At 38.6% G+C, this 21,645-nt stretch overlaps 1 protein-coding gene across 4 annotated transcripts in view; it reads right to left on the bottom strand.

Annotated features, from left to right (window-relative positions):
- Positions 1-21,645, bottom strand: part of FCRL3 (Fc receptor like 3) — a 94,492-nt gene that overhangs the window by 71,581 nt on the left and 1,266 nt on the right. For 3 of the 4 annotated variants that reach the window (XM_014836885.3, XM_070496968.1, XM_014836883.3), the window contains exons 3-9: positions 20,627-20,869; positions 19,906-20,166; positions 19,374-19,658; positions 18,262-18,549; positions 17,663-17,941; positions 2,338-2,616; positions 1,852-1,971 (exon numbers count right to left, since the gene is read on the bottom strand). In XM_014836885.3, the coding sequence (XP_014692371.3) occupies positions 1,852-1,971; positions 2,338-2,616; positions 17,663-17,941; positions 18,262-18,549; positions 19,374-19,658; positions 19,906-20,166; positions 20,627-20,869 (1,755 nt within the window). The remainder of the gene's footprint in view (positions 1-1,851; positions 1,972-2,337; positions 2,617-17,662; positions 17,942-18,261; positions 18,550-19,373; positions 19,659-19,905; positions 20,167-20,626; positions 20,870-21,645) is intronic. The other variant, XM_070496975.1, reaches the window with a different exon arrangement.

The raw sequence follows: 21,645 nt of genomic DNA on the forward strand, positions 1-21,645 counted from the left end.
TATATATACACATAATTTTATATGTAATGTTATTTAATACAATATTAAGTAGCTTTAAAATATCAATCACAAAATGTCAATGCCATTTTTCATACAAAGAAACAGGATGGAAACTCATTGATTGACATGAAAAGAGGTGTAAGAAGACAATGCTTGACCAGCATGATTAAGAAAAAATATGTAAGCTTTTTCATTAAACTGAGATCCAAATGTTTCATTTGCTTATTTTCTTGGTTTTCAGTATGAGCCCTGAGAAAAAGAGAACAGAAAGAAGCATTTAGCCTGACAGAAAAGGAGTTGCCATGTTACACCACATAGACAAAAAGAAAGTAAAAGGTTAGTAATTCCAAAATATAAAGTATTGAGACCTTGCAAGCACTCAGAGTGCTAAATAAAACAGTTCATTCAAAGATTCCTGATCCATGGAAAACAATTTGGAAATAAAAAGAAGTAGCCACAGAAGAACAAAGATAAGAATGATAGCAGATTTCCTGTCAGAAACAATGCACACAAAAAGACAACAGAGCAACATCTTTAAAATACTGAAAGAAAAGATATTTTCAACCTAGAATTCAATGCCAGCAAAAATATCTTTCACAAATGAATGCAAAATAAAGACTTTTACAGACATACAGGAGCTGAAGTCATTCATCACCAGCAGACCCATACTACAAGAAATGTTAAAAGAAATATTTTGGGCAGAAAGAAAATGATATCAAATGAAAATATGGATATACAAAAAAGAATAAAGGACTTTGGAAGTGGTAACCACTTGAGTAAATATATAAGATTTTAAAATTATATTTAAGTCTCTTTAAGAGATAATTGCAAAAATAATAACAATGTAGCTCGGAGAGGAGAAATGGAGCACACTATAGTAATATACTATATGTGAAGTGAATAATATCACTTGAACACAGACTGTGACATTAGGGATGTATACTATAAACTCTAAAACAACCACTAAAATTACAAAACAAAGAACTATATAACTAATAAGCCAACAAAGGAAATAGAATGGCATCCAAAAATACTCCATTGATCCAAAAGAAGGTGGGGAAAAAAGAAACCAAAGAACAGTTGGGACAAATAGGAAACAAATAGCAAAATAATAGACTTAAATCTGAGCCTGTCAATAATCACATTAGGAAATGATCTAAACGCCTTAGTTAAAAGGTAGAGACTGTCATCTTGGATAAAAAAACAAGAATTAACTTACACTCTCTGTAAACAATGCACTAAATATAGGGGCACAAATATGTTAAAAGTAAAAAGATGAATAAAGAAATACCATGCTAACACTAATTACATTAATACATTAACATCAAAGAACATTTCAGAGTAAACGACACTACAATAACAAATTTTATTTCTATATACTATCAATAAATGATCAGAAGTTAAACTTTAATTCTCAGCATTCTTTGTTAATTTTATCCAAATTTCACTATATTTGACAGGTATTTGAATACATCTCAAAGACCATGGTTTATACTCATGGCCATTGTCTTTTTGTTGTTTTTACAAAGAAAGGACTTGATTTTTCATTCTTTTTGTTCTCAGTAAGCTTTGGACTGGGGGTAGAATGGTAAACACTTAACTTTGTAATTTATAATTGGAAGTCAAACTCTTGCTATCTGATTTAAATCTCAAATTAAACATATGGAGTAACAATTTCATTGAGAAAATTTATGATTTTTGCCACTGTTACCTATAGAGTGGCAGTGAGTAGAGCTGAGAGTCTATTACTTGAAGGGAAAAGTTGACCTTTATCAGATGCACCACACAAGTCCAAATTATTATAGCAATGGCATAAGTCACAATATCCAAGGGTAAGAAGTAGATACTCACCTGATTTCCTTTGGGTCTTGAACTTGCACACCAGAGCAGCAGTAGCAGTAAGGCCAAGGATACTTAGCAGCCCCGAGATGACTCCCACAGTGATAAGGATTATTTTGCTCCTGGAAGGCACTAAGTGGAAAAACCTATATTTGAGTTCCAGTAGCAAATATTTTTGATCTAGGCAAAGACTATGTGGGTGGGAGCTAGAGATCTATCAGGACAGATTTTTGCCAGTTTCTGATTTCTCCACTTGAATTATCTCTGGTATAATTTGTAAATTTCAAAATAATGACACATAGAGGGTGACTGGCAGCATCTAAGATGAAAATTTATTCCCTTTTCTTCTCCTCCATGAAATCAGTACCAATCTCCAGAAGCCCCAAGCCTTGGTATCATGTTGCAAAACTCTTTGACATTGGCAGAATTTGTACAATCTGTTGGAGAAATATTTTATTGACATAACTGTAACCTATAGCCCAGGTACCGCCAACCCACCTGTGAAGTTGAGCATTACCACCTCACTGCATTGGATCCCTAGACCGTTGTCGGCCGCACAGGAGTAGTTCCCAGAAGGCTGTGCCGTCAGAGAGAGGTTGAAGGATGTTCCTCCTCCAAAGGGGGCCAAGATTTTCCCCAGGGTGACATTGTCATGATAAAACCAGTACAGGATCGGGGGAGAGCCTCTTTGGGCCTCACAGCGAAGCTCCAACACATCTCCCACCACAGGCTGGGTGCCAGCAGGGTTGAGAGTGAGGACAGGATGAGACACTGGAACTGAGGGACAAAACATAGTTCACTGGAAGTTTTAATTAACTGTATATACAAGATAACTTAATAAAGGAAATATCCAGCATTATTTATTATTAGGAACATGGACTTGGGTTTCAGGAAAACCTGAGTTCAAATCCTGTCTCTGCCCTTTATTAGCTCTATAATTTTGATGTTTTAAAAGTTTTTAATCTCAGAAAATTACAGACCAATATCGCTGATGAACATAGATGCAAAAATACTCAACAAAATATTGGCAAACTGAATACAGCAATACATTAAAAGGATCATACATCATGATCAATTGGGATTTATTCCAGGGATGAAAGGACGGTTCAACCTCCACAAATCAATCAATGTGATATATCACATTAACATAATAAGGAATAAGAATCACATGATCATCTCAATAGATGCAGAGAAATCTTTTGACAAGATCCAACATCCACTTATGATAAAAAAAAAAACTCTTAATAAAATGGGTATAGAAGGAAAGTGCCTCAACATAATAAAGGCCATACATGATAAATCCACAGCCAATGCCATACTTAATGGAGAAAAACTGAAAGCCATCCTTTTGAGAACAGGAACAAGATAAGGGTGCACATTCATGCCGCTTCTATTCAACATAATACTGGAATTCTTGACTAGAGCAATTAGGCAAGAAAAAGAAATAAAAGGAATCCAAATTGGAAAGGAAGAAATGAAACTCTCACTGGTTGCAGATGACATGATTCTCTATATAGAAAACTCTAAAGAATCCATCATAAAACTATTAGAATTAATCAACAACTACAGCAAAGTTGCGCAGTACAAAATCAATTTTAAAAAATCAATTGTTGCACCTTTATGTTCATCGCAGCATTATTCACAATAGCCAAGACTTTGAAGCAAACTATGTGCCCATCAGGGATGAATGGATAAAGAAGATGTGGTGTATATACACAATGGAATACTACTCAGCCATAACAAAGGATGAAATCCAGCCGTTTGTGACAACATGGATAGACCTTGAGGAAATGATGCTAAGTGAAAGAAGTCAGAGGGAAAAAATCAAATACCATATGATCTCATTCATAAGTTGCAGATGAAAACAATGACAAACAAACACATAGCAACAGAGATTGGATTGATGTTTACAGAGAGGAAGGAGGGAGGGATGAGGGCGAAAGGGATGATTAGGCACACACGTGTGGTGATGGATTGTAATTAGTCTTTGGGTGGTGAACATGATGTAGTCTACACAGAATTTGAAATATATTATGATGTACATCTGAAAGATTAAAAAAATCAGTTGTATTTCTATACACTAACAATGAAAAAGCAGAAAGAGAAATCAAGAATATAAACCCATTTACAATCACAAGAAAAACAATAAAATACCTAGGAATAAACTTAACCAAAGGGATGAAATACCTGTACACTGAAAACTGTAACACATTATTGAAAGCAACTGAAGACATAAACTAATAGAAAGATATTCCATGCTTACGGGTTGGAAGAATAAACATAGTTAAAATGTTCATACTACCAAAAGCAACCTACAGATTCCATGCAATCCCAATCAGAATCCCAATGACATTCTTCACAAAAATAGAACAAAAAATCCTAAAATTTATATGGAAAAACAAAAGACACCATATATCCAAAGTAATCCAGAGAAAAAAGAACAAAGCTGGAGGCATCACAATCCCTGAGTTCAAAACATACTACAAAGCTATAGTAATCAAAACAGCATGGAATGGGCACAAAAACAGAGAAACAGATCAATGGATCAGAACTGAAAGCCCAGAAATAAACTGCACATCTATAGAAAGTTAATCTTTGACAGAGGAGCCAGGATCATACAATGGAAAAAGGGAAGTGTCTTCAATAAATGGTGTTGCAAAAACTGGACAGCCACATGCAAAAGAATGAAAGTAGACCATTATCTTACACCATACACAAAAATTTATCTCAAAATGGATTAAAGACTTGAATGTAAGACCCAAAGCCATAAAATTCCTAGAAGAAAGTGCAGGCAGCACACTGTTTGACATGGGTTTTTGCAGCATATTTTTGAATACCATTTCTACACAGCTAGGGGAAACAATAGAAAAAATGAACAAATGGGACTACATCAGACTAAAGAACTTCTGCAAGGCAAAGGAAACCATGAGCAAAACAGAAAGACAATCCACCAACCAGGAGAAAATATTTGCAAATCATTTATCAGACAAGGGGTTGATCTCCAAAATATGTAAAGAACTCATACACTCAACAAGGGAAAAAGAATCAACCTGATCAAAAAATGGGCAGAGAATATGACCAGATATTTTTCCAAGGAAAATACACAGATGGCTAAGAGACACATGAAACGATGTTTAACATCACTAATTATCAGGGAAATGCTAATCAAAACTACAATGAGGTATCACCTTATACCAGTCAGAATGGCTATAATTACAAAGACAAAAAACAAATGTTGGAGAGGATGTGGAGTAAAAGGAACCCTCATACACTGTTGGTGGGAAAGCAAACTGGTGTAGCCACTATGGGAAACATGGAGATTTCTCAAAAAATTAAAAATAGAAATATCATGCAATCCAGTTGTCTCACTACTGGGTATTTATCCATAGAACTTGAAATCAATGATCCAAAGAGATTTATGCATCCCTATGTTCCCTTCAGCATTATTCACAATATTCAAGAGGTAGAGGCAATCCAAGTGTCCTTCTACAGATGAAAGGATAAAGAAGATGTGGTATATATATACAATGGAATATTACTCATCCATGAAAAAGACAAAATAATCCCATTTGCAACAACATGGATGGACCTTGAGGTTATGATGTTAAGAAAATAAGCCAGGTAGAGAAAGACAAATACTGCATGATTTCACTCATATGTGGAAGATAACAAGTACATGGATAAAGAGAACAGATTAGTGGCTACCAGAGGGGAAGGGGGCTGGGGGTTGGTCAAAATGGACAAACAGGCATGCATGTACGGTGATGGGCAAAAATTAGACTACTGTGGGTGTGCACGATGAAGTGTATTCAGGAATTGATAAACAATAATGCACACCCGAAATTACACAATATTATAAACCATTATAATCTCAATAAAATTACTTGGAAAAAAATGTACCACCATAGTCATCTTTAAGTGCAAAGTTCAGTGGTATTAAATACATTCATAATGTTGTGCAACCGTAACCATCATCCATCTCCATAACTTTTCATCTTGTAAGACCAAAACTCTACACCCATTAAACATTAGCTCCCCATTTTCCCACTCCTTAGCCAATGGTAGTCACCATTCTACTTTCTGTCTGTATGATTTTGACTACTCTAAATATCTTATATAAGTGGAATCATTTGGTATTTGTCTTCTGTGGCTAGTTTCTTTCACTTGGCATAATGGCCTCAAGATTCATCCACGTTGTAGTAAATATCAGAGTTTTCTTTCTTTTTAAGTCTGAATAATATCCCGTTGTATGTATATGCTACATTTTGCTTATCCATATTGCTATCAATGGATACTTGCGTTGCTTCAATGTTTTAGCTATTATGAAAGATGCTGCTATGTACATGGGTGGACAATTATCTCTTTGAGAACCCACTTTCAATTTTTGAGGATGCAAACCTAAGAATGAAATTTCTGGATCATATGGTAGTTCTATTTTCAAATTTTGAGAAAACTCCATACTATTCTCCATAATGGTTGCTCCATTTTACATTCCCACCGACAGTACAGAAGGGTTCCAATTTCTCCACATCCTTGTCAACACTTGTTATTTTCCTGTTTTTTTTGTTGTTGTTGTTTTTGAGGAAGATTAGGCCTGAGCAAACATCTGCCACCAATCCTCCTCTTTTTGCTGAGGAAGGCTGGCCCTGAGCTAACATCCATGCCCATCTTCCTCTGCTTTCTATGTGGGACGCCTACCACAGCATGGCTTGCCAAGCAGTGCCATGTCCACACTGGGATCCGAACCCAGGAAACCCCAGGCTGCCAAAGCAGAACGTGCAAACTTAACCGCTATGCCACCTGCCAGACCCGTTTTTTTTTTTTTTATAGTTGCCATCCTAATGGGTATGAGGTTGTATTTCATTGTAGTTTTGATTTGCCTTTCCTTAATAATCATGTGATGTTGAGCATCTTTTCACATGTTTATTGGCCATTTATTTATCTTCTTTGGAGAAATGTCTATTCAACTCCTTTACCTGTTTTTTAATTGGGTTGTTTGTTTTATTGTTGTAGAGTTTTATAACTTCTCTCTATATTCTGGATATTAATCCATTATCATTATATATGATCTGTAAATATTTTCTCCCATTCTGTGGATTGCCTTATCATCCTGTTGATATTGTCCTTTGATGCACAAATTTTTAAAAATTTTCATGAAGTCTAATTTGTCTATTTTTTTCTTTTTTTGCCTGTGTCTTTGGTGTCTATCAAAAAAAAAGGCTAAATCCAATGTCATGAAATTGCCCTATATTTTATGCTAAGAGTTTTATAGTTTTAGGTCTTAAATTTAAGCCTGTGGTCCATTTTAAGTTATTGTTGTGTATGATGTTAGATAAGGGTCTGATTTCATTCTTTTGCATATGGATATTGAGTTTTCCCAGCAACATCTGTTGAAAGTACTGTCCTTTACCTATTGAATGGTCTTGACATCCTTGTCAAAAATCACTTTACCATAAATGTGATGGGCTTCTTATTTATTTCTGGGCTTCCTGTTCTATTCCATTAGTCTATATGCCTGTCCTTATGCCAGTGCCACACCGTTTTGATTACTGCAGATTTGTAGTAAATTCTGAGATCAGGAATTGTGGTGCTCCAAGGTCCATTCTTTTTCAAAATTGTTTTGGCTATGTGAGGTCCCTTGAGATTCCATATGAACTTTAGAATGGATTTTTCTATTTCTGCAAAAAGCATCATTGGAATTTTTATAGATATTGCACTGAATCTGTAGGTTGCTTTGGGTAGTATTGACATCTTAAGAATATTAAGTCTTCTAATCCATGAACATGCGACGTGTTTCCCTTTACTTTATGTCTTCTGAATTTCTTTCAGCAATGTTTTGTAATTTTTATTGTCCAAGTCATTCCTCTCCTTGGTTAAGTTAGTTCCTAAGTATTTTATTCTTTTTGATTTCGTTTTAAACGAAATTGTTTTCATAATTTCCTTTTCGTATTATTCATCATTAGTGCACAGAACGCAGTTGATGTTTGTGTGTTGACTTTGTATCCTGCTACTTTGATGAATTCTTTTATTAGCTCTAACAGATTTTTTGGGTGTGTGTGTGTAATCTTTAGGGGTTACTACATATAAAATCTTGTCATTGGTGAACAGAGTAATTTTAAATTCTTCTTTTCCAATTTGAGTACTTTTTATTTCCTTTTCTTGTCTAATGCTCTGTCTAGAAATTCCAATATTATCCTGAATAGAAGTGGAAAAGTGTGTATCCTTGCCTTGTTCCTGGTCTTAGAGGAACACCATCCTGCTCCAACCTGCCTGGGACGTGAATCATCCCTTTGTCCAGTGTGTCCATCTTGTATACATTACCTGCCCATTTGTCACTTAGTAGCCATCTTGGTTATCAGATCTACTGTCATAGTATTGCAGTGCTTGTGTTGACATAATCCTTATTTTGCTTAATAATGGCCTCAAAGTACAAGAGCAGTGATGCTGGTAATTTGGATATGCCAAAGAGAAGCCACGAAGTGCTTCCTTTAAGTGAAAAGATTAAAGTTCTCAACTTAATAATGAAAAAAAAAAGTAAGAAAGAAATTCAGCTTTACTAATAGTCACATTGGCACTCTTATTCGAGCCATGTGTCATAGCCTGTGTTGAGATCTGTAAGGGAGTTCTTGTGAAGGCAGTGGGGTTCCCACCACATGGAGGAGTTGACAGAGAACCTTCAATTGTTTGTTCATTTTCAGCATATGGGAACATATTGCCCTCCAAGTCATCTACTTGAGTATTTTTACATATTATTTCAACTTAAATAATTAAAGTCTTTAAAATGCTTTGTAATGAAATTGGGTTATAATCACAGTATCTTTTTGTACCACCTAGGAGTTTTTTCAATTATTTGGTGGCACAGTTCTAAAAGAGGAGGTAAATATAAAGACTACCCATGCGTTTTGCTAAGATGGAAGATCATTATTTTACTTTTGGTGGATTTTTTTTCCAATTGTTAGCCTTTTATTAAATTTTTTTTTCGGATGTATATCATATTTCGAATTCTTTATACATTACATCATGTTCACCACCCAAACACTAATTATAGTGCATCCCCTCACATGTGACCCTAATCACCCCTTTTGCCTGTCCCCCTTCCCCCTTACCCAATGGTAACCACCAGTCCAATCTCCAATGCTATGCATTGTTTTTTTTTCTCTCGTTTTTATCTTCTGCTTATGAGTGAGATCATATGGTATTTGACTTTCCCCCTCTGACTTATTTCACTCAGCATAATACCCTCAAGGTCCATCCATGTTGTCACAAGTGGCTGGATTTCGTCATTTCTTATGGCTGAGTAGTAGTAGTCCATCGTGTATAAATATCACTTCTTCTTTATCCATTCGTCCCTTGATGGGCGCCTAGGTTGCTTCCAAGTCTTGACTATTGTATATAATGCCGCAATGAACATAGGGGTGCAAGTACCTTTATGCCTTTGTGTTTTCAAGCTCTTTGGATAAATACCCAGCAGTGGAATAGCTGGATCATATGGTAGATCTATCCTTAATTTTCTGAGGATACTCCATACTGCTTTCCATAGTGGCTGCACCAGTTTGCACTGCCACCTGCAGTGAACAAGGGTTCCCTTCTCTCCACACCCTCTCCAACATTTATTGTTTCCTGTCTTGTTAATTATAGCCATTCTGACCGGAGTGAGGTGATACTTCATTGTAGTTTTGATTTGCATTTCCCTGATAGCTAGTGATGTTGAGCATCTTTTCATAGGCCTGTTGGCCATCTGTATTTCTTCTTTGGAGAAATCTCTGTTCAGATCTTTTGCCCATTTTCTAATTAGATTGTTGGTTTTTTTGTTGTTGAGCTGTATGAGTTCTTTGTATATTTTGGATATTAACCCCTTATCTGATATGTGGTTTGCAAATATCTTCTCCCAATTGTTAGGTTGTCTTTTCGTTTTGTTGATGGTTTCCTTTGCTGTGCAGAAGCTTTTGATGTAGTCCCGTTTGTTCATTTTTTCTTTTGTTTCCCTTGCCCAGTCAGACATGGGACTTGAAAATATGCTGCTCAGACCAATGTCATAGAACGTACTGCCTGTGTTTTTTTCTAGAAGTCTCATGGTTTCGGGTCTTACATTCAAGTCTTTAATCCATTTTGAGTTGATTTTTGTGCATGGTGTAAGGGAATGGTCTACTTTCATTCTTTTGCATGTGGCTGTCCAGTTTTCCCAACACCATTTACTGAAGAGACTCTCCTTTCTCCATTGTATGCTCTTGGCTCCCTTGTCGAATATTAGCTGTCCATAAATATGTGCCTTTACTTCTGGGCTCTCAATTTTGTTCCCTTGATCTGTGTGTCTGTTTTTGTGCCTGTACCATGCTGTTTTGGTTACTATTTCATTGTAGTATAATTTGAAATTGGGGAGTGTGATACCTCCAGCTTTGTTCTTTTTGCTCAGGAATCCTTTGGCTATTCAGGGTCTTTTGTTGTTCCATACAAATTTTAGGATTCTTTGTTCTATTTCTATAAAAAGTGTTGTTGGAACTATGATAGGGATTACGTTGAATCTATAGATTGCTTTAGGAAGTATGGACATTTTAACAATGTTAATTCTTCCAATCCAAGAGCACAGAATATTTTTCCATTTCTTTGTGTCTTCTTCCATTTCTTTCAACAATGTTTTATAGTTTTCGGTGCACAGATCTTTCACCTCTTTGGTTAAGTTGATTCCTAGGTATTTTATTCTTTTTGTTGCAATTGTAAATGGGATTGTATTCTTAATTTCTCTTTCTGGTACTTCGTTGTTAGTGTATAGAAACGCAACCGATTTTTGTACATTGATTTTGCATCCCACAACTTGACCGTATTCCTTTATTTCTAAAAGTTTTTTAGCGGACTCTTTAGGGTTTTCTAGATATAAAATCATGTCGTCTGCAAAGAGTGACAGTTTCACTTCTTCTTTTCCTATGTGGATCCCTTTTATTTCTTTTTCTTGCCTGATTGCTCTGGCTAGGACTTCCAATACTATGTTAAATAAGAGTGGTGACAGTGGGCATCCTTGTCTGGTTCCTGTTCTTAGAGGGATAGCTTTCAGTTTTTCTCCATTGAGAATGATATTTGCTGAGGGTTTGTCATATATGGCCTTTATTATGTTGAGGTATTTTCCTTCTATACCCATTTTATTTAGAGTTTTTAACAGAAATAGATGCTGTATCTTGTCAAATACTTTCTCTGCATCTTTTGAGATGATCATGTGCTTTTTATTCTTCATGTTGTTAATGTGGTGTGTCATGTTGATAGATTTGCAGATGTTGAACCATCCCGCATCACCAGAATGAAACCCACTCGATCATGATGTACGATCTTTTTAATGTATTGTTGTATTTGATTTGCTAGTATTTTGTTGAGAATTTTTGCATCGATGTTCATCAGTGATATTGGCCTGTAATTTTTCTGTGTGTGTGTTGTCCTTGTCTGGTTTTGATATCAGGATAATGTTTGCTTCGTAGAAGGAGTTAGGAAGCCTCCCCTCCTCTTCAATTGTTTGGAAGAGTTTGAGAAGGATAGGTAGTAAGTCTTCTTTGAATGTTTGGTAGAATTCACGAGGGAAGCCATCTGGTCCTGGACTTTTATTTTTTGGGGAGGTTTTTGATTGCTGTTTCGATCTCCTTACTGGCGATTGGTCTATTCAAATTTTCTACATCTTCTTGGTCCAGTTTTGGAAGGTTGTATGTTTCTAAGAATTTATCCATTTCTTCTAGATTGTCCAATTTGTTGGCGTCTAGCTTTACATAGTATTCTCTTATTACCTTTTGTATTTCTGAGGTGTCCGTTGTAATCTCTCCTCTTTCATTTCTGATTTTATTTATTTGAGGCTTCTCTCTGTTTTTCGTGGTGAGTCTGGCTAAGGGTTTGTCAATTTTGTTTATCTTTTCAAAGAACCAGCTCTTGGTTTCATTAATTTTTTCTATTGTTTTTTTAGTCTCTATTTTGTTTATTTCTGCTCTGATTTTTATTATTTCCTTCCTTCTGCTGATTTTGGGCTTTGTTTGTTGTTCTTTTTCCAGTACCTTTAGGTGTGCTTTTAGATTGTCTATTTGGGATTTTTCTTCTTTGTTGAGGTAGGCCTGAATTGCTATAAACTTCCCTCGTAGAACTGCTTTTGCTGGATCCCACAGATTTTGGCAAGTCGTGTTTTCATTTTCATTTGTCTCCAGGAATTTTTTTATTTCTTCTTTGACTTCTTCATTGACCCAATCATTGTTCAGTAGCATTTTGTTTAATCTCCACATTTTTGTGGCTTTTCTGGTTTTCTTTCTGTAGTTGATTTCCAGTTTCATACCTTTGTGGTCAGAAAATATGCATGGTATTATTTAGATCTTCTTAAATTTATTGAGACTTGTTTTGTGGCCTAATACATGATCTATCCTGGAGAATGTTCCATGGGCATTTGAAAAGAATGTGTATTCTGTGGTTTTTGGATGGAATGTTCTGTATATATCTACTAAGTCCATCTGGTCTAATGTGTCCTTTAAGGTGAGCGTTTCCTTATTGATCTTCTGTTTGGACGATCTATCCATTGGTGTAAGTGGAGTGTTAAAGTCCCCTACTATTATTGTGTTACTGTCTATTCCTCCTTTTATGTCTGTTAATAATTGCTTTATATATTTAGGTGCTCCTATGTTGGGTGCGTAGATATTTACAGGTGCTATATTTTTTTGTTGGATTGTTCCCTTTATCATTATGTAGTGCCCGTCTTTGTCTCTTATTACAGTTTTTGATTTAAAGTCTATTTTGTCTGATATAAGTATTGCTACCCCTACTTTCTTTTCTTTGCCATTTGCATGGCATATCTTTTTCCATCCTTTCACTTTCAGTTTGTGAGTGTCTGTAGATCTGAAGTGTGTCTCTTGTATACAGCATATACATGGATCTTGTTTTTTTATCCAGTTGGCCACCCTATGGCATTTGATTGGAGCATTTAGTTCATTGACATTTAAAGTAGCTATTGATAAATATGTATTTATTGCCATTTTGTCACTTTTTCTTTTTTTGGGGTGTTTTAGTAGTTCTCAGTTCCTTTCTTTTTCTCTTGCTCTCTTCCCTTGTGGTTTGATGGCTGTCTTTAGTAATATGTTTGACTTCTTTTGTCTTACTTTTTTTCCTGCTTGTTGTAGGTTTCTGGTTTGTGGTTACCATGAGGATCCTATTTAATATACTATGCATATAACAGTCTATATTGAGTAGATAGACTCTTTAGCTTGACTTCTTTCTAAAAGCTCTACTTTTTCACTCCCCTCCTCCTACATTATATGTTTTTCACATCATATATAGTCTTTTGTTTAGTGTGTGTCTATCCATTACCCTCTTATCATTGAAATAGGTGATTTTAGTACATTTGTCTTTTAACCTTCATATTATCTTCACAGGTAGTTGATCTGCTGCCTTCACTATACTTTCACCTTACAAGTGATTTTATTGCCTGCTTTTTCTTGTTGTTGTTGTTTTGGGTTTTTTTGATAATTTTTTCTCTTTTATCTCTATTTGTGGTCATTGCTTTCCCACTTAAATAGGACCCTTCAGCATTTCTTGTAGAACTGGTTTCTTGGTGGTAAACTCCTTTAATTTTTGCTTGTCTGGGAAGCTCTTTATCTCTCCTTCTATTCTAAATGAGAGCCTTGATGGATAGAGTATTCTTGGTTGTAGGTTTTTTCCTGTTAGAACTTTAAATATGTCATGCCATTCTCTTCCCGCCTGTAGGGTCTCGACTGAGAAGTCCGCTGACAGCCTGATGGGCTTCCCTTTATATGTCACTGTGGCCTTTCTCTTGCTGCTTTTAGGATTCTCTCTTTGTCTTTAATTTTAGACATTTTGATTATAATATGTCTTGGTGTGGGCCTCTTTGGGCTTCTCTTGTTTGGAGCTCTCTGTGCTTCCTGAACTTGGATGTCTGTTTCCTTCCTCAGGTTAGGAAAATTTTCCTCTATTATTTTGACAAATAAATTTTCTGCCCCTTTGTCTCTCTCTTCTCCTTCTGGGACCCCTATAATCCGAATGCTAGCATGCTTGATATTGTCCCAGAGTTCCCTTACACTGTTCTCATTCTGTCTAATTCTTTTTTCTCTTTTCTGTTCTGCTTGGGTGATTTCCTCTAGTCTTTCATCTAGCTCACTGATCTGTTCTTCTGCTTCCTCTACTCTGCTATTGAGTCCCTCTAGTGAATTTCTCATTTCGAGTATTGTATTCTTCACTTCTCATTGATTTTATTTTATATCTTCCAGTTCTTTGCTGATGTGCTCACTGTGTTCATCCATTCTTCTCCACATATCTGTGAGCATCCTCATTATATTTTGTTTGAATTCTTTGTCCAGGAGGTCGCTAGTTTCTGTTTCACTTAGTTCTTTTTCTGAGGTTTTGTACTGTTCCCTTGCTTGGAGAGTATTCCTTTGCCTCCTCATTATGCCTCTTTCTCTGTGCTATTTTCTTTGTACTAGGTGAGTCGGCTATGTCTCCTGATCTTGGAGAAGTGGCCTTATGTATAAGATGCCTTATGAGGCCCAGCAGAGTGCTTCCCTCTCGTCACCGGACCATAAGAACCAGGAGTGACCCCTTTGTGGGCTACTTGTGTTCTTCTGCTGTGGCAGGGTTGCTCCCACTGCAGGTACCCAGGGAGTCTGATCTTTCCTTCCCTGGCCAGCTGTTTGTAAATCTTGTTTGGAGGGGCCTCAGCACTGTTGGCTACAAAGTCTATCAGCACACTCTTATTGCAACTGTCCTCTTAATTGGGTTGGTACCCAGTGTAGCTGGTTGCTAGGCTCAGGGGCATACAGTTGTAATAGGCCTGAGGCCAACAAGGCTGTTGTCAGTTCTCTTAGGAGTGCAGCTGAGTGGGGCTAGCCCTTGGCATGGAGGCACTCAGTTGTTTCAGGCTTTGGAAGGTGGGTCTGATCCTTTTTATGGCTATTTGTGAAGCATAAGTCTTCTGCCACTGATAAGCCTCACCCCCCACTGGACCACATACACTGTCAACACAGTCCTGGTCTGTGCGTACTTCTCAACCCCCTGGAGCGTACCCCAATGCCACACTGCAGAGGCCCCCACCTCTGCCCCAATGCCCCCCACAGTTCACCTGGTCCTCACACAAGCCTTGCCCCACAGAGGCAGACACCCTTGCCTGCCTGTAGAGGATCAAGGCACTCAGTCAATGCAGGCTGAAAAGTAGCCTGAGGGCTTGCTGTTAGGTGGGGTCAGTCCCTAGGGCGGGTTGCCTGCCCTGGCTGAACTGGATTAAATCTGTGCTCTAGTGGGTGTGGCAGACCCCTGGGCTAACAGCCCAACAGATGCACCTCAATGGCCCCCACCGGTGTCCGTATCAGCACGCCTGGACCAGCTCAGAACAATGGCCCCCACCAATGTCTCAGTCTCCGGAGAGGACCCTCCTTTCACCAAGATGCCCCCAGAGCCCACCAGGTGAGTCTTGTTTCACCAAAGGACAGTCAGCCTTCTCTCTGGTGATTTTAGGTTGCTGCAATGAGCGAGTTTGTGCGTGGGCCCTTTAAGACGCGGATCTTTTTGGCTTTCGGCCAATAGCTTTTCTGGGGGCGTCCTCACTGCAGTTAATAGCCAGCAAAGCCAGGCAGTAAGACCTTCATCTCAGTTGGGCTGAGTCCAAAGGATGGTTATAGCAGTATTGCCCCCGCTCCGGACCTCACTCCTCCAGGGAGGGCTCGTACCTTAGGGTGGCTCCCGCCTGGCCAGCTGAGAAGCTCCGCTGCTCCCAAAGGTGGCTTTTTTCCTCTCTGGCTGGAGTTACTGCCTCTTCTGCTTTCATCAGGACTGTCCCTTGTCGTGGGGGTTCTTTTTATCTAGTTTTCAGTTTTCAATCCAGGGTGATTCTTCCCAAAATTGTTGTAACCTGGTTGTATTCGTGGGAGGAGGCGAGTTCAACGTCTTTTCACAGCGCCATCTTGATGAGATCTCTATTTTTGGTGTTTTTATTTATTTATGTATTTTGGTGATCAGTGACCCAATAGTATAATATTTAGTCCAGCACTAAAAAGAAGACTTAACAGTACTCATTATTAATGCTTCATAAATAAACTCATGTGATAGAGATAATATTTTGTAAATGGTTGTTTAAACATAGTTACACTTCTATCTGGTTTTATTATCAGAAAATGTCAATATGTCACTTCAAAAATTTATATCTATACATTTAAAAATGTAGTTAAACAGCATGTTGTAACCAGTTTATACATCTTTCAAAGCTTGAACTAATCTGTGATAAATTGAAATATGTAACACTTCCCAGGTACTTTGCAAAAATAACTTAACGACATCAATAAAAATGGAAATTTACTAGCCAAATTTAAAGGAAAATCTTTGCGTAATTAGTATATTGGATTGAAAAATGGGTATCACAGATGCTTTGTTTCCACTTGGATCTGGATATCTTGGCAAGACACCTTTTGTTCAATAGTAGCCACTGAAATCAATTGGAATAAGCCAAACTTATAACCAGGCTTCAAATAACTGTACTACAAAGAGTAAACCAAGATTTTCAAAGTGAAAAAAATCATATTCAATTACTATTTTAGTCAAAGATTCCAAGAATATTTTAAAATACTGTTTATTTCATCCTTATTTAATTTATATTTCTGTGTTTAATAGTGTGTATATTAAGTTAATACAGTAGAACATGTATATAACTAATAAAAAATATTTATGATACATTTTCAACACTTTTAACTGACAGCAGTGTAAGATCAGGAATGTGTGTGACTCCATGACTTACGTGACTCAATTACTTTATCAGTGGGAAAATCGAAGACAAGATTAGTAGGGAGACTTGTTGATGGTCACATAAATAGACACTTTCTTGTTCAATACTGGAATCCCAGTATCAGCACACTATCTGGCTCTCCCAGGTTCTAATCTTCCTTAAATCATAACCCAAAGTTGGCCCATAGGAAGAGTCATTATTAACCTAGATATCATAAGTATTACAATAGTTTGGAATAGCTGGAGAACAAGAAGCCATGGCAAAATCCAGAGAATGTAAGGGTTTGAGGCACTGGGAGTCACCATCACATCTCTTAATCCTGCCAACTCTTCCTAAGTCCCTGTGCTTCTCCTCACCTTCTAAATGCCAGGTACTTTGGAATGATCATGGCATGGACCATGGGTCTCTCCCAAATGGATGGGCGTATCACTAATTGCCAACATGTACTGGAAGTGGGAAATAAAGATGCCTTGATAGCTCTGGTGAAGAAAAATTTTGTTTGGAGATACCGAGAACATCATATTCAATGATATCCTAACATTCAAAGAGTCAGAGGCATGTGGAGAAAGTGAGAAGGCCAGACAGGTCGTCAGTCTGAAGGCCATGAAAAACTCTGCTGCTCTGATAGCTGTGGGTGTCCACAAGGAGAGACACTTTGTCTAGTGATCCAGAGAGCCAAGTAGGAATTTATATTGGATGGGAGCATGGGCAGAAAACTTTGTCAAGGAATGATCTGGTCATTTGCTTTTGTCCAAAGGAATTTAGAAATAAAGCTTTCTATAGGCTGTTCCTTCATCAGAAATTGCTGAACCATCATATATCTGGTATTTTGGAAAGTCTTTTTGCCTCTACTAGAAAGACTGTTAGGAATATATGGCTGTTGATGACAATGAAAGTGGAAATAAAGAAATTGTCTAAGTTACTGAATGTATAGCCAGAGGGAAGAATCCCAGAACCTTCAGGTGGAGGCAGAAAAAGTGGGGAGTCTGCTGGGACATCACACTAGAAAATAGCCCAAATGAGCTTTGTTTGTGAGAAGACATATTCTTTTCTTGGATGCAACTGCTATGGACATATCCTACTTACCTGTGACGTTGAGAGTCACTCTGTCACTATGCTGGGCTCCCAGGCCATTGTCAGCCTCACAGGAGTAATTTCCAGAATGTTCTGCAGTCATAGAGAGGTTGAAGGATGCTCCTCCTCCAGAAGGGGCTGAGCTCCTTCCCAGGGTGGCATCTTCATGATAAAACTGGTACAAGATTGGAGGAGAGCCTCTCCAGGCCTCACAACGAAGCTCCACCACATCCCCTACCACAGCCTGGGCCCTGGGAGCCCTGATGGTGAGGACAGGGCGAGACATTGGAACTGAGAGAGAAAAAAAAGCTGTCAGAGAAGGACTCTGAAGCTGTGACACGTTCATAACTCCACTTGAGGAGGCTAAAAATAGATAGATCCCTTGAGTCATGAGGAGTAATCCTGGATAATTTTGTTTTCATCACTACTCAATCCTCTCCACAAGAAGTAAGGTATCCTCAACTTATTTTGCCCTCTTTGCCATTCCTTGGTTAGCTTTTAAATCTTCACAGCTCTGTTCCTTTGCCTCCTTCACAAGATCCTCACAGCTTACAGAGAACCTAAACCCTGGCTTGCAAACCAAGGCTAAGTAAAAGAAATTGGGAACTTACTTCTCAATGTGACCATAGTCAGTTTACTGAGGATGGGGCCATGAATATTGTCAGCTGCACAGTAGTATCTCCCAGCATCACTCTCCTTCACAGTAGGTATCCGGAGCTCTGCTGACAGGGAACGCTGGGTCTTTCTTCCCAAAATTCTTATTGTGCCCTCTCTGTGCCAGGAGAATGTGATAGTCCCTGTCCCCTTGGCTACTGAGCAGATAAGGACCAGATTTTCTCCTTCAATCAGCTGCCCCCCAGAGGGCTGGATTTCTAGATTCACATCAGACACAGGGACTCCTGGGAGGACACAAGATGACACATGAGGGTCTTGATGGCAGAGACTTCAAGGTCAAGGAGAAGGCTGGTCCTGCCATGATTAAGCCAATAGCAGCAGGTTCAATGGGCAGGGGTCCAAAGTAGGAATTAAGGAATGAATTGAGTATATTATTACAATGGGAGCAGCTCCTCTCCTCTCACAGACAATTCCCATTCTTGAGTAATGTGGGCATCAGGCCCTTAATCTTAAACCTAATGTTGACTGCCGTCATATTTTATGGACATTTGTCTCTAAGGAAACTTTGATGCACCAATGGGCCACAAAATAAGAGAGAGCAATGGTAATGCTACTTCTATCCTGATCTGATTTTACTCAGAATCAAACCCCTCTCTTCTCTTTCAAGACTCTTCTCCATTCTCACCTCTATCTTCCCACATTCTTCTTTGACTATTCCAGTTTGTGTTTATGTTCCTCTTTTCTGATTATTTTGGAGTAAGTTTAGATCAACAAATGGAAGCAACAAAGAGACCTCTAAATACAGCATGTGGTCATCTGTGCTTTTAGTTATCTGTTTACGCATGAGAGAATACAACAGATCTTGTATGTCTCTGTAGCCCCCACAGCATTCGGCACCCAGTAATTGATCAATAACTGCTATTACATGGCTTAGATGGAAGAAACTGCTCTAGGAAGATTAGGCCATTGTAGAACCTAAACAAAGAAGGATATCAGAATAGCAGGAATCTCCTCTCCCTTATGTTCATTATCCCAGTGAGCAGATGTCACTGTTCTCTTCTCCTCTCCCCACCTCTGACTCTGAAAGAGCAGCCCTACAGACACTTACTCTGCACAAGTATCTGGGATTTCAAGCTTCTTTTTATGACACTGTGAGTCACTGTCTTTGCCTGGCACCAGTAAGAACTTGAGTCTTCACTCCATATGGCAGAGATCTGGAGCTCTGAGGAGCTGCTCCAGCCTGACCCCAGGGCCTGGTCTTCTCTGAAGAAACAGAATTGAAGCTGAGTGTCTGACTTCTGTGGAGGAAGCCAGGTCTCACATTTCAGGGCCACTGGGCTCCCCTCTATGGGCTGGGAGGGGCTGGCTGTCAGCACAGGAGGCGGAAACAACTCTAGAGAGAAGAACAAATATAATTCTCAGGGCAGTGAGGCCCAGCGTGCCTGGAAAGACACACCTTTGTTGTCAGCACCAGCCATCAGGAGATAGGGACCCATGCAGATGGAACCACTTCTCATCGTCCTCCCATGGCTGGCTCAAAAGAGGCTTTTCATGAAATCCCCACTGATGAGTACCCTCCCTCAATCCACACGCACTGTTTCCCTCCTGAGCCCTATTACCCACAGAAGTGTAGCCATTACCTTGAACTTGGATCCTTAGAGGTTTTGAAGTTTCTTTCCATGAACTCCAGAAATCCTTCCTAGACACAGTACAATGATATTTGCTATTTTCCAGGGAAACTGAATTTAGTATGATGGCCTCTGTACTATAAGTACTGCCAAGTTTTTTTCCATCTTTGTAGTAAATCTTTTCACTAGGAATCTCTTCTTCCTTCCCCAGACATCTCAGAAGTACCTTGTCTCCTTCAAATACAGGGTGGGAAGCCTGGAGGATCAGCCAGTCTGCAAAGAGTAGAGGAACACACCAATTTACCCTTATTGCTTCTTTCTTCAAGCTCTCATTTCTGCTCACGATGAAAGAGCTACAGTCCTGTACATGCTTGCAAATATCTTCCATCAACATTTCCATGTGGTTCCAATCCCTGACTCTCCATTGTCCTAGGACAGTGAACTAATCCCAGGAAATGTCCTCAAAAAATTCCCATAAATATTGTTAAAATAGAAATTTTATACCATACCTTTATTCAGACGTGGGTCCCTCTTTGCCTTGTGAGTTATAGGTAACTGACACTTCTCTGGATGGAGAAGACAGACAATGCAGCATCCACTGCTGCCCTATTTCATTATTTTCTGTGGTCAATACTTCCAATATCTCACGCTTCATGGACTCTCTGCATTAACCCAGCCCTCAGACATGCTGACGAGTGGTTTTATTTCAGAAACTCTTCCTTTCTTTCCTTACCAGACAAAAATTCCACATGTACGGGATCACTGAAGGAAGATACTTGGGTCTTGCATTTGTAATATCCAGACTTTTTTATTTGAATCTCTCCAGATTCTTCTCTCATCAAATTCTTATTATAATACCAGGATACATCTCCCCAGGCTGGATAACGGGAATCCCTGCATTTGAGAGTCACTTTCTGTCCTTTGAAGTGTGTGGACCATGGAGGAGTAAGGAGAAGAAAAGCTTTTGGAGCTAATCCTGAACAGGAAATAGAAAGATGAAGGCACGTGAAGGTGAATGGGGAGTGGGTAAGAGAACAGGGGAGGGCCTGGCCTGCAGCTGGGAGTTTCCCTAAACTAATTCCTATTAGGACCTGGGTAAGAAATGGAACAGAAACAACCTTGGGAAATGCCTGGGGCAGAATCTGTTCTTCTGCATTCTTTGTATGGCCTGAAGGTGAGCTGGTGGGTGTCATAAGGGATAGCTCTCAGGTCCCTGGTGTGGGCTCAGAAAAGCTCAGGAGATGTGACTTGTAGCTGGGCAAACACTATAAGGGCGTCTCAAGGTGGGCTGATTCTGAAATGAGCTTGACCTGTATATTCTTACCAAGGTAAATGTGAGCCTGAGATGTGTATACCTCAGAGGCAAGTCCTAGACTTTAAAAAACCACTTCCTACTTGGTGATAATATTTAATGAACAAAGTTTTTTCTAGCTTTTCATTATTATTAAACCTTGCTTAATTTGAGATTCTATGGGGAAAGCAACTTTTTTCTATTCTCCATCTAAGTTGGACACAGTCAATAATTGAAGGATACAAAGAATTTGAGTGAAGGGGCATGGGCTGCTTGAGAAATCATATACACAAATCATACTTCTGTATAGAATTGCAACTGACTAATGGGACCAGAAGTGGAAGCACGAGAGTGACATGAGCTCCTTTTGGAGATATATAAAGATTTGGCTGTAGCATTTCCTCTGTGGATGGGAACTATTTCTATGTCCTTTGTTAGTGGCACTAGTTTGGACATACAGA

Source organism: Equus asinus, chromosome 25 (assembly GCF_041296235.1).
Source record: "Equus asinus isolate D_3611 breed Donkey chromosome 25, EquAss-T2T_v2, whole genome shotgun sequence".
Classification (NCBI taxonomy): domain Eukaryota; kingdom Metazoa; phylum Chordata; class Mammalia; order Perissodactyla; family Equidae; genus Equus; species Equus asinus.